The 16745-nt window shown below is 40.1% G+C and overlaps 1 protein-coding gene across 3 annotated transcripts in view; it reads right to left on the minus strand.

The window, feature by feature from the left end:
- EXOC4 (exocyst complex component 4) overlaps positions 1-16745 on the minus strand; it is a 375161-nt gene that overhangs the window by 323384 nt on the left and 35032 nt on the right. For all 3 annotated transcript variants that reach the window (XM_032448867.2, XM_085511676.1, XM_085511669.1), the window contains exons 5-6: positions 15195-15304; positions 5704-5947 (exon numbers count right to left, since the gene is read on the minus strand). In XM_032448867.2, coding sequence (XP_032304758.2) covers positions 5704-5947; positions 15195-15304 — 354 coding nt within the window. The remainder of the gene's footprint in view (positions 1-5703; positions 5948-15194; positions 15305-16745) is intronic.

Below are 16745 nucleotides of genomic sequence, written 5' to 3' on the forward strand. Positions count from 1 at the left end.
ATTTTAAGGTTCCAGAGAGGCTACCTGCTTTTTCTCCAGAAGACGGGAAGAGTATCAATTCAATAAGCGTTTACTTACCCATACAAACATAACGTAAGATACTCATCTTAAATTATGAAATGAGCAGCATGGAATGTTTTAAACATGAAAGATCAAGAACAGATTAAACAACATGAAACATAAAAGACAACAGTTCATCAGTTCCTTAAGTTATAAATTTTATTACTAAGTGTAAGGAGCTACAGCTACCACCTCAACATATCACCTGCTCCTATAGCTTCTTTATAGCCCAATTATTGTAATTAATGCACATCTGCAAAGTCCTACATATTCTGTGATAAAGCATCACCTTTGACCATATTATCTGAAAAAAAGGAAAATGTGGATAATTTCACTGCTTTTTAATGAGCAATTCAAGTCCACACGTAACCCCAACAAAATGTGAGGTTAACACTTCCCAAATCCATATGTTATCTGCTTGTGAGCTCTGACAGACAGGCTCCATTCCATTTAACTAAAGCAGTTAGGAATTATCACGCACTTGCTGTGTCTCACCATCAGGACAGAAGGGCTGCAGGAGAAGCAGAGCTGCCTCTGCTCGTTAACCATCACACTGCAGCTTTCTGTTAACAGCCACTAACAAGGTGCGCATTCATGTCTCGGCCACTTCAGTTCAAGGGTGCAGACCTCCTGTTACATCAGCTGTTTTAAGCCAGAAGCTGGATAGTTAACTGAAAAAGCTGTTGTACATTTGCAAGAATAGCCCGGCATGATGTTGTGGCTAAAACCACTTATCTCAGCTTAAACTTCTATTTTGCCAAGGACAGAGGCTAGCTATTATTTAAAATAATAAATAAATAGATATACAAAGCCCATCAGCTCATTGTGTGTCATGCATCCATCATTATTTGACATAAATACGTGTAACACTGTACAGCAGTCTATCAAGGGTCTCACATGGACCATCCCCATTCACCTACACAGCCCGATGGTTAATCAGATTAAGCTTTATTCAACTACAAGAGCTGTGGGATAAGTCCAGGTGGGTGCAGCAAGGAACATTTCAAGTGGCCAAGAATGTGTTCATGCTAATCATCAGTAATTGTGGTACATAGAAGATACACAGCGAGATTAACTGTGTCATCCTAAGTGACTGTGTAACCAAGACATACGTAGAAGCAATCCAAAATAAACTGGTGTGAATATTTATTTCCTTCTTTTAAGAAAACTAAGATGTGCCTGAAGAAAAAGTACTGAGAGAGAAAACACTACTGTTTTTATCTTTTATAACCCCTTAGATATTTAAATAAGACACCGTCAGGGGATATAGAGAAGCATAAAAGATATACACAAATGATAAAGGAAAATCTAGCATGGAAGTCATTCTCTTCCATTTAGGTTTTGCTTCAATCTTAATAACTATCCTGTCGAAGCTAAACAGAGAAGTTGCTCCTGTGGAATGTCCTACACAGCTTCAGCCTCCTCTGATTGCTCTTGTCCTGTCGCCAATGTTACCAGTGAAGACAACAGGGGAACGTGCAGCCAAGGCTGTCTGAAAACCACCCTGCATTATTTAAGCAAGTACCTGTTCCAGCTTATTACGGGACAGGGGAGAGGTGACTATTGCTTCAGAAGCCCCTACAAGATATACACAACTTCTCATAGCAAGTAACAGAGACAACCAAAGGGGCAGCTAGGGCAGGTGGCTGCTCAGCTAAAAGAACTGCATTAGAGTTTAGAAAGAAAATGATTTCCTTCTCGAGGAACCGATGTGTCATTGACTGACATGCCAAAAAGATGCCCTTATGGGATCACATTAATTCTTTGCCACTAAGAAAATTTAGCAATGCAAGCCCAAGCTCTGCTAACATCCCACTGCTAATGAAAATTTAATTATCCACATACCTCACTGTTGCCCCAGGAAAGCATAATTTTGCAGAACAAAACTAGCTGGATATTTAGACAAATTCATTTTTCTTGATTCTAAGTGAGCTTGATCTCACATTATCAACTTGTTTACGAAGCCTCTACTAAAACAGGATTACACTGAACAGTTATTTGGTCTTCTTATTTTCCTGTTCTCCTGGTACAATTGAAAGCTTCCCCACCCATGTTATTCAGTGTCACTAACACGATGTTATATTCTCCATTCTCAACCAAAAATCCTTTTTCCACTTCTCCCCATTTTCAAATTAGCCAGCACCTCTTAATTTTCCTTTCTCTGAAAGTCTTCCAGAACTGTCAGGTCATTTTTGAAACAAGGTGACCCAAAGGAGACAGACACAAGCCGTGTCAGACAGCCAATAAGACAAAACAGCATAAAATGATATGGCCTAGATTTTATGCACATGAGGTTGCAGCACCGAGTGACCTAAGCAGAAAACATACAGACAATGACAGAAGAGTGGGCTTAGGCAATTTGTCAAAGCAATCTCATAACCCCTTCACCGAGAAATATGGTAAATATCTTGAGAGACAGTGACACAGACCCGGAAGCAACTCCTATTGTCTGGGCAATAACGGAGAATGAACTGATGCAAAGTGACTGCTGGCACCTGAGTGAGGTCGCTAATGACAACTCAGGCATTTTAGAAGCAACAATGTTCTCTGCCAGGTCAGAGTGTTGGCATGTATATAATTTCTCTACTCATTTGAAAGTCTGAAGATGAAATAAAATGCCAGAAATACGTTACAAACATGTGGGGTAAAATGCATTGAGTCCAGCTGATGGGATTTAAGAACAAAACTGGCAATACACCTCTTCCTTCTGGGCTGGATCTTCAAGTACAAGTAAAGCTAAAGCAATGTACCCCCCTACCAAAATCCTATCCCAGAAATCTGGCCATGCATGTCCAAATTATTTCTCTTCTCAAGTCAGCAGCCTTCTGTAACTGAAACCCACAAGTTAACCACATTTTAATGTATTCACATCATTTTGTGGGGGATGAATAAAGAGTTAATGTTCATAGAAAAGTAGAGCCAAACATGTTGACTAGTTAGGCTCATACTAATCAGGTATACACCATCACTGCATCCAGAAAATCTAAACATCAGCTGTGTCACAGAGCCATGCAAGTCTTCCTTTTATTCAACTTAAAAATTCGGGTGCAATTTATAATGGTTTTATTGTCCAATTCCAATACGATTATGATATTACATTGTCCTATGCCTTTGGACTCTCATAGCGTTTTCCAGAGATTATTTCTCTCTTGTACAATGAGGAGGCTTTCTATTATTGTTCTGGTGATTCTCTGAAAGAACTGCACCAGAATCTCCACAATCACATTCATCAAGCGGCATCCAATGTCATCTTTTCCACAAGGAAAAGAAATAAGCCAACCTCAGAGGGTCAGCACGATGATGAAGAGATGCATATAGTTTGGTCTGTAAATACCTAACAAGCAGAAGGGAACTGTCCAGCAGAATGCTCAACATAAAGCCCCTGCTCTGCCCTCACCTCCTCTCTGCCATCTAATTAGTCATTCTATTTGCCAGAGGTGAGAGTTTTGTATGGATATCATACAAAGTACAGTACCTGAATACAGGCACTGAGCTCTGAAAGGCATTCGCATGTGACTTGCACTAAGGTGAAATGAAAAACACTTTATTCACCAAATCCTAAGGTCAAACAATCATTGTGGCTGACTGGCTAACGAACAGTTAATCAGTTTGCATCATGTTCAATTTTGGAGTCTTGCAGAGCTCTCATGAAACAGGAGGACCTTGTTGTTCCAGCTTTGTTTTTTCTAGACACCAGGAAAAAGTCACTTCATTTTGATTTGAAATTGTAGCTAATTTATGGGGCGGTATACCTTTCCATACTGTAATTTATTCTTTTCAATATAAATGAATTTATCTGCTTGATGTAAACTTCCCATGTAATTCCAGTTTAGAATCAGTTCTAATTATCTCCTTACTCAACAGGAATTCAAGACACTTTCCAGAGCTTTACAATACAGGCATCATAAGGGATCACAAACTGCTATTAACTGAATGCCAAAATCCACTGAAGTTTTTGGTACCTTACCCAGGCCTCTGGGCACATTAACATCAATGAAGTATGATCCAAACCAACTTTATCAATTTCAAAGGGTATGCAATAGCCATGAAACCTCTCAGGATGAATTCATAAAACAAGAATTAAGAATATGTTAAACAAGAACAAAGTATATGTTAAGCTCCATGTTGGTGTGAACAATGAAAGCATTGCCTTTCAACCCAACCAAAAAAGCCTGCTATAATTTAATCAAGATATCAATACCCAAACATTAACTCTTCACAGCATAATTGGTTACACAGCAATGAAATCTGGGAAAGGCTGCCCAGGGAAGTGGTGAAGTCACCACTCACCATTAAAAAAAGGGTTAGATGCAGCACTGAGGAACATGGTTAGTAGGCACAGTGGTGATGGGTCAGTGGTTGGTAGATGATCTGAGTGGTCTTTTCCAATCTTAATGATTCTATGTTTCTACTCTAAAATAAAGAGAGGAATTGAAAAAGAATTCTTTACCAAAGTTCTCCTCAGGAGTGATTTCTGCTGTGCAATATTAATTTCTTCTGGTGGTGATCACTGCAATGAGCAGTATCACAAATTAAGAATTCAGCTAGAAGCAATAGGTAGCCCTTAATATGTTCTGTTTTAGCAAACCATGAAGAACAGCAGAAACATATTTCTCAGTTGATTTTCACACTTTGCAACTAATGGAGCTGCAAAACAAATAGATTTTTGGCCATATATTTATTGATATAATTAGTTCCATATATGATTACAAAGCTTTGCATCTGCATCACCTTAATTAGACTCTGCTGCGCTTGAAATGAGTAACTGAGTTGAATCTTCTCTTCCCAAGTGCAACAATGGAACATAGTATTTGTTTCAGCACCAAGTGCTCTTTACAACATACATGCCAGCAATCTGAGACAGCACTACAATTCAATCTATTGTAAAGCTGCTTAAAATGAAAAGTTTATGTTAAAAAAAAAAAATAACCAAGCACTTAACATTCTGTACTTCTTACTAGTAAAGTAATTCTGGCTTTTACAGAGCTTCTGTCTTCAAATTTGGATTTCAAACATGTTTATAGAATCACAGAAAGGCTTAGGTTGGAAAGGACCTGAAAGACAATTGAGTCCCAATCCCCTTGCCATGGGCAGGATTGTCATCAGGTTGCCCAGGGCTCATTCCAACCTGGCCTTGAATGCCTTCAGGGATTTGGCATCCACAGCTTCTCTGAGCAGCCTGTTCCAGTGCCTCATCACCCTCTGAGCAAGGAATTCCTTCCGAACATCTAATCTAAATTTTCACTCTTTTAGCTTGAAGCCATTCCTCCTTGTCCTATCAGTATTATGCCATGTAAAAACTTATCCCCTTCCAGCTTATAAGCTCCATGCAAGTACTGGAAGTTTAGCCAGAAGACTCTTCTTCGACCAAGCACAGAAGGAAGCATCTCCCTCTCCCACAGCCTTAGTGGAAAAGCAACAATACTTCCCCCCTTTCTGAATGCATTTCCTAAATTCCCAAGCCTTTTAGGTGCTCATGGTACATCAGCCCTTCAGAGAGACAAAGGCATTTCTCCAAAAAATTACTATTTAAGATCTCTGCTATCGCAAGAAAAAAAAACAGCAAACAACATACAACATTGGCATTCCTTCTCTGGACATCTCTTTGCAGCAATCACATTTCAGTGCTTGAAATATCCTTACCTAGGCTGATTTTCCTGGGAAATATTTTCTCCCCTCTGGTAATCACTGTCTGCCACCTGAGTCGTGGACCGCTTAACAATCTGCTTGAGTTCTTGTTCTAGGCGATCCTGGATGGCTTTCACTGTTTCAGGGATTTTTTTCAGCTTGGCCAGCCCTTTGATGAGGATGCCCATGAAGACAGTGCTGTTCTCCTCTGGATCCAGTTCCGTATCTTCTTTAATATCCAGGAGGCTTGTTTCTCGCACTGGAATATATTTAAAAAGGCATAATCCAAGTTTCAAACTATTGAAAACAACACTTGGCAAAGAAGTTTTAAATGCTTTTTCTGCATGTTGCCATCAGAGAACTATCAGGGAATAAACAAGGAAACATCAGCACTCGGATTTTGGTGGGGTGGGAGAGGGCAATGGAAGTTTTAGTTTCCTTGGAGGAAACATTATGTATCCATATGTAAACACACCATTGCACATTTGACTGATTTAGAAATAAAGCTTATGGTGTTATGTATTAGTTATGAAGCAGAGGAAGCCTGGTGCAATTAACATATGCATAAACGAGGAGGTGTTCTATCACCATGAATCCCCTGAATGAGTTTCAAGGAGCTAAAAACTACATTTCTAACCCAGCTATTTTTCTTCACGGTATTTTTCACAAGAGGGGAATTTTCATTATAAACACTATCAAGCTTAACAGACTCCTGATAAATTCAGCAAAGTTTACACTGTCGAAGTGAATTATTGTTTGATGTTATCCCATTCTGCTTTATTACGTCTGTCAAGGGGCTGATGAAGTTACCCAAATCTTTTAGCAAGGCTTCCTGAAAGGAAAAACTAAGAGAATTAGAGAGGATATTGTGGATATGGTCCTCCTGAAGTGACAGGGACAGCACTGGGAGAAATTCTGTTGCTAAGCGACAAAAGGAGAAAAGCGAGAGGTTCTGTGCTTGTTTTAAGTATGTTCATTAATCAACATTTCTTAATTTCCAGATAATGCCCAGGAACAACAAAAGGATGTCTCTACTGAAGACTGAGTGAAGCACTTAATAAACATATTGAGACGATCCATGGCAAATAAGCATCTGAAAGGCAAACTGAACTAGCTCCTTGTTAACAGGGATAGTGCATGGACAAATGCCACCAGAGCAGCACCATCCACCATACTGGCTCCTTGTGTAGAAATCAAGCCAGAAAGGTTGTTTTAGTGCCAGCTGACACCAGTCTCCACAGCAGAGTGTTCCTTTCTGTCATGCAATCCCAACAACAGCACCCTGAGCTCAAATCAGACTTGCTGCTTGCTCTTGTATTTCAGCTTGGGAACCATCAATGCAGACCAGTAAGAGCAGGGTAAGAAGGGACCCCATAAGATCATCATACACTGTGATGAAGAACGACATCAGGTTTTGAATAATCAACATCAGAGGGAGAACATCTGGGAACTCACACAGGGCCTTCTTCTCCTCATGTATATGCTTCTTGCAATTGAAGTTTAATTGAACTTGTAATTTTGCAATTTAAGGGGGTAGATTCAACAAACCCATAAGCACTCAGGATAAGCTTATACATAAAAATGCAGTGATAACACAAGAGACGCTCAGAATGCACATAAACTATAATACTAATTATAAAGTATCACAGAAACACAGAATGGTTTAAGTTGGAGGGGACCTTGAAGATCAGCTAGCTTCAACCCCCTGGCCATGGGGGCTGGGTTGCCAACCACTAAATTAGGCTGCTCAGGACCCCATTCAGCCTGGCCTTGAACATCTTCATGAATGGAGCATCCACAACCTCCCTGGGCAGCCTGTTACAGTACCTCACCACTGTAACCTCCTAACATCTAGCCTAAATCTACCCTCTTAGAGTTTAAAGCCATTCCTCTTTGTTCTATCACTATTATGCCATGTAAAAATTTAGTCCCTCTTGTCCAGTTTTTCATCCCTCAGGACACCCAAGTCCTTCTCCCCAGGGCTGCTCTCAAGGATTTCTTCTCCTAGTCTATACTCCTATTTGGGACTGTCCCACCCCAAGTGCAACACCTTGCACTTTGCCTTCTTAAACCTAATTAGATTTTCACGTGCACACTTTCTGAGCATGTCCAGGTCCCTCTGGACGGCATCCCTCTCTACTGTTCTGTCAACTGCACCACTCACCTTGGTGGCATCAGCAAACTTGCTGCGGGTACACTCAATCCCACTATCTATGTTGTTGATTAAAATGATGAAGATGACCAGCCTCCATCTGGACACTGAGCTGTTGACAACAACACTCCAGCAGTCTCAGATCACCTGCTCATCTCTCATGTGCCTTAACATCTCTTCCTCAAGATCATGAACATCACCAGGGAGGGCACAGTTGCTGTAGCCCAGGCTGCCTCCAATCTTAGCCTCTTTTATGATCTCTTCTTCCTTGCTCTGGTGGATCTGTCCAAAATCTGAACCAGAAAATTGTCATCTATGGACACCAGGAGTCTCCTGGACTTCTTGCAGCTCAATGTGCTGTATTCCCAGCAGATATCCAGGTGGTTGAAACCCCCCACCAGGATGAGACCCTACATGCAGGACACCCCTTGCAGCTGAAGCAAGGAGGCCAACTTAGCAGGTTCCCCTTTATCAGCTGGCCTGTAGTAGACTCCAACCACATGATACCTCTCATTAGTCCAGTGTCTAGTTTTAACCCACAAACTCTCAACCTTTTCATTAGTCACTCAGGCAGAGCTCCTCACAAATTAGCCACTTCTTAATATAGAGGACAACTCCCCCAACCCCTCCTACCTTACCTATCCCTTCTATAAAGCTGAGAGCCCTCAGTCATGGTATTCCAGTTACGTGAGTCATCCCACCGTGTTTCTGTGACAGCAATAAGATTGTAGTTTTCCAGCTACACCACTACTTCCAGTTCCTCCTGCTTATTTCATGTGCTGTGTGCATTGGTATAGAGACACTTCAGCTGGGCTTTTGGCTGTGTTGTCTTCCTGGAGGAACCCTCTCAAAAACCTCTGGGAAAAACCTGAGACACACATTTCTACTCAAAGCTCTCATCTCTCAAAACACCTTTCAACCCACGTGGCTGCAAAGCACTTTGTGCACTGTTTATATGGTCCACCCGCTTTGTTAATGCTGCTTGTTATTCCTTTAAAAACCACAGCATACCAGGAACAAACACAGAAAACGAGATCATTGGAACAATAGCTGTAGAAAAGACAACACTGGAAATGCTAGAGAAGGTTTTGACTTACTGTTTAAAAGTAAAAATGAAAATCTTGTTGCTCCGAGTTCAACGCACAGCATTCAGAGCCTCAACAACCTTTCAGACAGGTCCCCATCATTACACCACAGCACCTTTGTAAAGGGGGTTGTAAATTATTCTGAATATCACACAATGAAAACAAGAGAGGAAGGAAGCACTGCTACATCCAAACACAAGGACGGCATTTAAGACGAACGAAGGCAGCAATCTTGCTGAGAATTCTGCTATCACACAAAGATGAACACTCTTCCATTTTTAAAGAGCAAACCAATCTTGAAACACCCTTATATAGTCAGGACAATGATTTACATCACTTACAAATAACAGCACACTTCAATATCTAGTAGCAACACATCAGTATATACGTTCTGTTAGATCATACCTTTTGATAAAACAGTAGGAATTTTGTTTCCTGCATATTCTGCCTATTAAAGAGGTATCCTGGGTAGCCTTGGGGGCCCATTGATCTACAAGATCTAACAAGATCCCAACCCTCGGATACTGAAGATGTCCTTTTCTTGTGTCTTCCCTACTTCAAACATCCCCTTCTACAATATTATGTCATCAAGGGGTTATTTGACCACAAAGCTCTGGGCCACAAATCAGTCCCTCGCCTCTTCAAAAAAGGTATTAAAGCAGACTGACGCTTACAAAGTTCACCTTTAAAACTGCAAGCCCACATACTATTTCTTGTGGGCTGAGGAGCTCCATGGGTGAAAGATGATGTCCACACAGATCGCCTCTCCAAGCTTCATCTATATTCATAATCACTGTTTAAGAATAAATGTCATTTTCTGAGATGTGGACAAAAGCATAAGGCTTCCTTGCTTTCAACATGCACCAGTTTCTACCTAAACTGCAGCAGCATTATGCATGCTCTCCCTTTACAGAGCTAACACTGCAGTTCAGGCCATAAGCACCTGCTTTATGCAGAGAACCCATGAAAGATCACATTATTCCTTCAATGCTTGTCTTAATTAATTACTCTGTATTGTGGGGCCACTGTTTATATTTGGTTACCAACTTTTTTTGTCATTAAAAAAAAGGGAAAAAAATAATTAAACACAACTTTGAATCAGAGTATCATTATGATTGGAAAAGAGCACTAATCATATTGTTTTGTTCTAACAGCCTAATGATCGACTCCTGTATGTAGGCCCATATAAACCAACTTAAAGAGAACAACAACCTCAAGAAGCAACATCTTTGCCACAACCTTTCTAATGAAATACGGAGATATTTTCAGATGCGTTACAACCTGTGAGTTGGGTATTGGAAAAAAAAAACACTCAACTCCACGTCTAAGCCAAAATCCATATCCAGCCCAAATCAACAGAAAGTTTAATCATGTGCATCATTGATTTATCGCTTCCACAGACAAAAAGGGAGAGAAGTTTTCCTGGTTTGACGATACCCTATAAAAACATCAGCTCCAATTGATGATACTCTGATTTGTGCTGTTCTGCCATTTCACAAGAAATCTGCTGCAAGAGATGTTTCAATAGCACTGATCCCCAGAAATCTTGTGTTGATAACTCATTTCAGTATAACAGACCTAAGAAAAGATACTTGGGTCTTGTTATTCATTCCAACGAATCTTCAACATTTGCTGCTACTTATTACAGATGATTTCATTTCAGCTGTGTGAGCTTATGGGCAACCAGTAAAATTTAACATACTATTTTCCATGATTCATGTCCTTCCAGATAATAAATTCTGTGTCTTCGATACAGTTAGAGAAAACAATGCAAATTCACAGTCTCCCAAAGGTATGTCATACCTGAAGAAATTTAACCTGCTAATTGTGGTGCTGAATCCTTTTGATTTTATCTGTAAGTGGAGACAACAGGCAACAAATAAGCAGTTACTTCAGAAACGGTCCCTTGCAGATTTTAGTCATTTCCTGATCTGCCTTAGTATCAAGCCCTAAAGAAAACAGATCTCAGAGATTAATAACCTCAAAGCCTGAAGGCAAATCTCGTCTTTTTATAACTGTGATTGATGCAGGTCTATACACAGTTTTTAGGACAGTAGTCTTCCGAAAGCAGAGATGCTGGAATTTGATAAGGCTACTCTCTCAAATCTATTGTAACTGCATTTAACTTTAAGGAAACAGTACCAAGCAACTTTGTGAGCCACTCTGAAAATCCACCCGATGCATAGCAGTCAAATAACTCTGTGACTGCATATAGAAAAATCTAATCAAATTCTCCAAGAAGAAAGACAAAGAATTCCTTTTGGATCTCACTACATGGGTCTAAAACTCTCCATCTTCCCTTTCCTCCTCCAAATGTACGTGCATTGTATGTGTGTGTCTGTGCACAGCATCAAGCCACAATGTGAACCACTGGTGAGGATAAGGGAGAAAGCACAGCCCTGCAAAACAGCACATTAAAAGTTACTTCACTGGTTTTCATGTTTGTTGTGCAGTGGCAAAACATTCTCAAGCTGCAGGAACAGGCTTCCTCTTAAATAACACAGGCACAAAAATTTACCCTCAGACAATCAAGACAAACTGTGCTTTTCACACAGCACTATAATGACAGCAGGAAAAAAAAATACAGATTCACTGCTGGATTCCCACCACCTTCTGATTAAGTCCTCGGTTGGACTTGTGCAAATGCAAAACAGCTCACAGGACAAGTCAGGTTTAGCAAGAGAATTCAACTTTTAGTCTGAATGCTTGAGAAAAAACACCCTGCTGGTGTCAGATCCCCAGGTGATGTTAATAAGAAAAAAAACATCTTTTATTTATTAATTGAGCACTCTTAAGGTGGAAACAACTGTAACAAGAAACAGAGAATGCCAGAATGGTATTTTTAGAGCATCTTTATAACTGGACCTTAAAGCTCCAGGATTCCTCAGGGCATTTCAAGGGCTGGATTCATAGGCCTCCCCCAATACTTCCACCTACACACAGGGACCTGCATTCTTGAGCTGTAACTACACATTTAATCTTTGAAGCCACCACACTGCTTGGATCTAGAAGCTAAGTTTTTCTCTTGCAGCTGAGGAATATCGATCACGGAAGAAAATCATCTGCACAAAATTCACAAATCCATAAGAACGCACTGTTACCACTTCAGGTTGCCTTCTGTTGGCTTTCTAAGATGCAATGCCATGAGTTCTTCAGGAAAGAGAGCTCTCAGGTTTTCTGTGTACTGAGTGAGAACATTTTATAGTTCCAGGAAGTCTGGCAAGGCAGAAACTGCCATAAATACACTTCAGAATAGAGAAAGTTCACGCAGAGAAACAAAATTCAGAAGTGAATTGATTTCTCAGAACTGGCATGAAGGGAAAGTGTTAGCGGTGAGCTGCCGTATCTACAATCCTCAGGTGAATGTTACCAAAGATTCTGTTTATTTTAAGCGCAGGAGGAACTGCTTTAAGTTCCTTATAAAGATTCTACGGCACAAAGTAACATCTCCTTTGGGAAGCAAATGCAGAAAGGACTCGAAATCTTGGCATCTTCTTTGCTGAGATAGGTTGAACGAGTCAGTGCTTCATAGTGGTGCACATTAATATGCATGGCCACTTTGTTTCATCAATAAAAAGCTAAAGAACCTAAATGACTAAAAGCAGAAACAGCTTTCGTTATGCATACACATCAGTTTTAAATCTCTAATAGTTTTGCAGCCCTGGAAAAGGCTACTTTTAAATAAAATTATCTGGAAGGAAAAAAAAGTACATAAGTACATCATGCACTTCAAGAAAAACCATATGCATACTTCATGTTGACCACATGTTTTTTATTCTATCTTTCCCAGCCTGAAGGACGTTTGCCCAGCACGCTACATAAATCAGTGAAACAAGGAACCAGGAGAAAGATTTTCTGGTGCAATGACCACGAACAGCAAAAGATCGGAACAAATGAGAGGTTTGATGGCAGATCCTCAACTGATGTATAACAATTCACAACTGTTGAGAATGAAGCCATCAGAACCTTTGTTTTCAGGTGTATGGAGACAATGCAGCGATGTTGTTTTATGCCCACAACCAACCTATTTCTTAGAGACCTCTTTTTATTTTTATCTGTTGCTTGTACCCTTGCTCGTTCACTTAAACACTGCATGAAATAACTTTATCAGAGAATCTTAGGACAAGAGATGTCACCAACATTGCATCAGGCAAAGAACTCTGAGATGTCTAAAATACATAAATCAAAAAACAATCCCTTCTCATCCTTATTAACTCTTTTGTTCTTATTTTTTCCTCGCCAGTTCTAGATATTAATGAACCCTTTTCTCATTCTCAGCAGGTGAGATGAGAATTGGCTGGGCTGTGAAAGTCTTCAAAGATGGAAGTGTCAAAAAACTAATTTCAAAGCATATTTAAGATTGTTGTTACACTAGCAATAAAAAAAAGGGAAAAACAAATACGACACTACAGATGATGAAATGCAGGGATTCCATTTTACAACAGGCACATCTCCTGCTGTCTATTCCCCATCAATAAAGCACAATGGGAGATTTCTATCAGCTCTGCAACTCCAGACTTTTTTCATTATTACTATTTTGCTGGGAGGATTCATGATTTAGGTGGAAAACTATCAGCAATGTCAGATATTACACAATTCAATTACTGCAAAAGTAGTAGGCCTGGCGTCCCCAGCACAAGGATGTGGAGCTGTTGGAATGGGTGGGTGCAAAGGGCCACTAAGATGATCAGAGAGCCAGAGCACCTCTCCTGTGAGGAAAGGTTGAGGGAACTGGGCTTGTTTAGCTTGGAAAAGAGAAGGCTCCGGGGAGACCTCACTGTGGCCTCCCAGTACCTGAAGGGAGTGTATACACAGGAAGGGGAATGGCTGTTTACGAGGGTGAATACTGAGAAGAAAAGGGGGGAATGGTTTTAAACTGAGATAGGGGAGGTTCAAGTTAGATATTAGGAGGAAGTTCTTACACTCAGAGCGTGGTGACGCACTGGAACAGGCTGACCAAGGATTTTGTGGATGTGCCATCCCTGCAGGCATTCAAGGCCAGGCTGGATGTGGTTCTGGGCAGCTTGGTCTGGTGGTTGGTGACCCTGAATATAGCAGGGGTGTTGAAACTGGATGATCATTGTGGTTGTTTTCAACCCAGGCCATTCTATGATTCTATGAAAAATAGGTTAACATTTACAGAGGTGGGAAGAGCACTCAGTTCTGTGTGGTTTATTCTCTTACCTCCCCATAGTAGCATGCAATTTTGGAAAGAACTGAGCTTCACTGATTACATGGGATAAGTACAAGAATTCTGATGATGAAGCTCAGATTTACATGCTCGCTATCCTAGGGTTCCATGATAAAGCTGCTCTTTCCAGCTCTGTAAACCCATATTGGTATATCACAAGGGATTCCTTACAAACCTCCACTAGGAAGAACTACAGCCTCAGATTGAGACAAGCCACCTCAACAGGAACACAGCTACATAACAAAATCCAGCAAAAGAGAAGAATGATCACACAAGAGAAACTAGGAGGCAAGTATGGTAAGAACTCGAGCTGACAAAAATAAGGACAAAATGGTTAAGAGTGAGAAGACTAAGAAAAAATCATCTCCATTTGAGGATGACTGACAAGGAGGCAAGTGGGAAAGAGATGTAGGTCACTTCTGTATTCTTCATTTTATTCATTTGTTGAACAAGGACAACCACACATTAATCCACTGCAACAATACAAGGATTAATTCCCCATCTGTGCAGTACTTTCAAAGCTTCATACAAAATAATAATAAATAAATAAATCTGAGTGTTTTCCTTAGTATCTGTTGTAACAGGTATATAAAGACAACCAGATTAATTCTGTGTTTAGGGAGTCCTTTACTCAAAGTCACAAAGTTCCCACAAGGAAAAGCTTAGACCTTTTGGCTACGACACAGCAAAATACTTCTGTGACATCCACATAAACTTGCTTGCCTACATAAAATATAGAGGAGACTTATATGGAAAATGAATGACTGTAGATCTCTTCAGCCCTAGATATCACAGATATGATCAAGAACACTCAAAGAAAACGAAGTGCAACTAATTTCAATGAGTAAGGATTACTTGCCAAAAAATACCATGCATATATAACTGAATTCTGCCCCCTGGATTTATTACTCACTCATTTCACAGTACTTTACAAATTTTCTTTGCATCTTTTTGTCTCAGGCCCACCCTTAGCAGACATCCAAGAAGAGGGGATAATAAACCTTCTACAACTCTTGAAAAAACAGCTGAAGTGCTACAAAATAAGCGAGGTAGGAACACAAGTGACTCAAATACTCACTGCTGGAGCTTCCAGGAGTACTAAACTGGGAAGTATCGAGGAACTTCCGAGGTGTAGACAAGTTAGTAACATCCATAAGAGGTACGGAAGAAGCATCTTTCACAAGCGTACTGTATGGGGGAAAAGAATTAAAGCAAACAGTTTATTGTCATGTAGAATCTTTGTTCATGAAAAATAACCCATTTATTTCTTGAATGTGTGAGGAAAAGAGATTCATGTAACTGCTCTGATAAAGAGGTTTACAAAACCTAAATTAAAGCACAAGTCCATAAATGGATACAAGTGACAATGCATAAATACATAAAAGAAGATGAAGGCCAAAAAGCAACAATGAGGGAATACTGCTGCATCAAGGACAAAAATCTGGTAATCCAAGACCACTCTGCATTTATTACAGCTCTGGATTTCTCTGACTGGTGGCCAAAACATTCACCTCCAGCACAATTAACTCCTGATAAAAAAAATTAGACTTGTTAGGATCTTTGTAGAAAACCATGTGTACAATAGAGATGCTGCCATTTCCATGGCCTCTGTAACCTACTCGCTCCTTCAAGCTTTTCTAGCACTCTCCAGCAATATTCACTTTCTCCTCCCCTCCAAATTCTTGTTCTGTGCACATCTACATGAACCCCCCTCCAAAGGAACCTTCTTACTCTGAAAGCAGAAAGACTTGGTCATTTCCATAATTTTTACAGCATAACTTGCCAAGAATACATCATATTGCTTCAGCTGCCTAATGAAAGCCATAAAGCTGGATATGGCAGGGGCGCAAATGCAAGAAATCATTCCTAAGATAAAGGAGCAGAGAAGGCTCCTTTAATGAGTTTTGTGTGTTCCCTTAGAGGTCCAAAATACAGAAACCTGCAGAAACGAGGGCTAACCTTACTATCCTGCCTAAGATGCACCTACACTCTACATAACTAAAGTATCACATTCAAAGGGACTGGCTACGCATTCCAGATTAGCACTGTTAGATCTAACACATCCTGGTTGACAGCAGTTCAGGGCAGCACACCAAAATGAAGCTACAAGATTGTCCTTGATCCAAGTGTTCATATTAATATTGTATCAATGATGTATAACAAGGAATATGGAAAAAGACAAAGCAAGAAAAAGATAAGGGTCTCTGCAGCAGTCATACAAAATTGCAGTTAATTAGTAGTTGCATAGTCTGGGTACACCAAAGCTTTTTGTCTGCTTTTAATTAACAAGATGAGTAAGGAAGAGAGAAAGGCCTCGCTAACAACTCCCTTTCCTAGAAACTTCAACTTCAAACAATTCTTAGTTTCACAAATTCATTTAATGAAACTTACTATCTCTCCTCTTATTTTTGGTAAGCATTTTTTATTCCTCCTTTCTCATAATAAGATGCTAATTTATCTTTTCTCTGCATCTTAATCATATCCTGACTTCTCTGTTGCTCCCCATCGTTGTTTATTAACTCTCCTGCGCTACAAAAGTGACAATCACACCACTTTCATTTTTCTAGTCAGTATCTTCCTTTCTTCCCTACCAACAAAGCTACTGCCATCAAATTTAGAATTCACAATA

The sequence above is a fragment of the Coturnix japonica genome, chromosome 1 (genome assembly GCF_054131305.1).
Source record: "Coturnix japonica strain WE chromosome 1, WE-NBRP24, whole genome shotgun sequence".
NCBI lineage: Eukaryota > Metazoa > Chordata > Aves > Galliformes > Phasianidae > Coturnix > Coturnix japonica.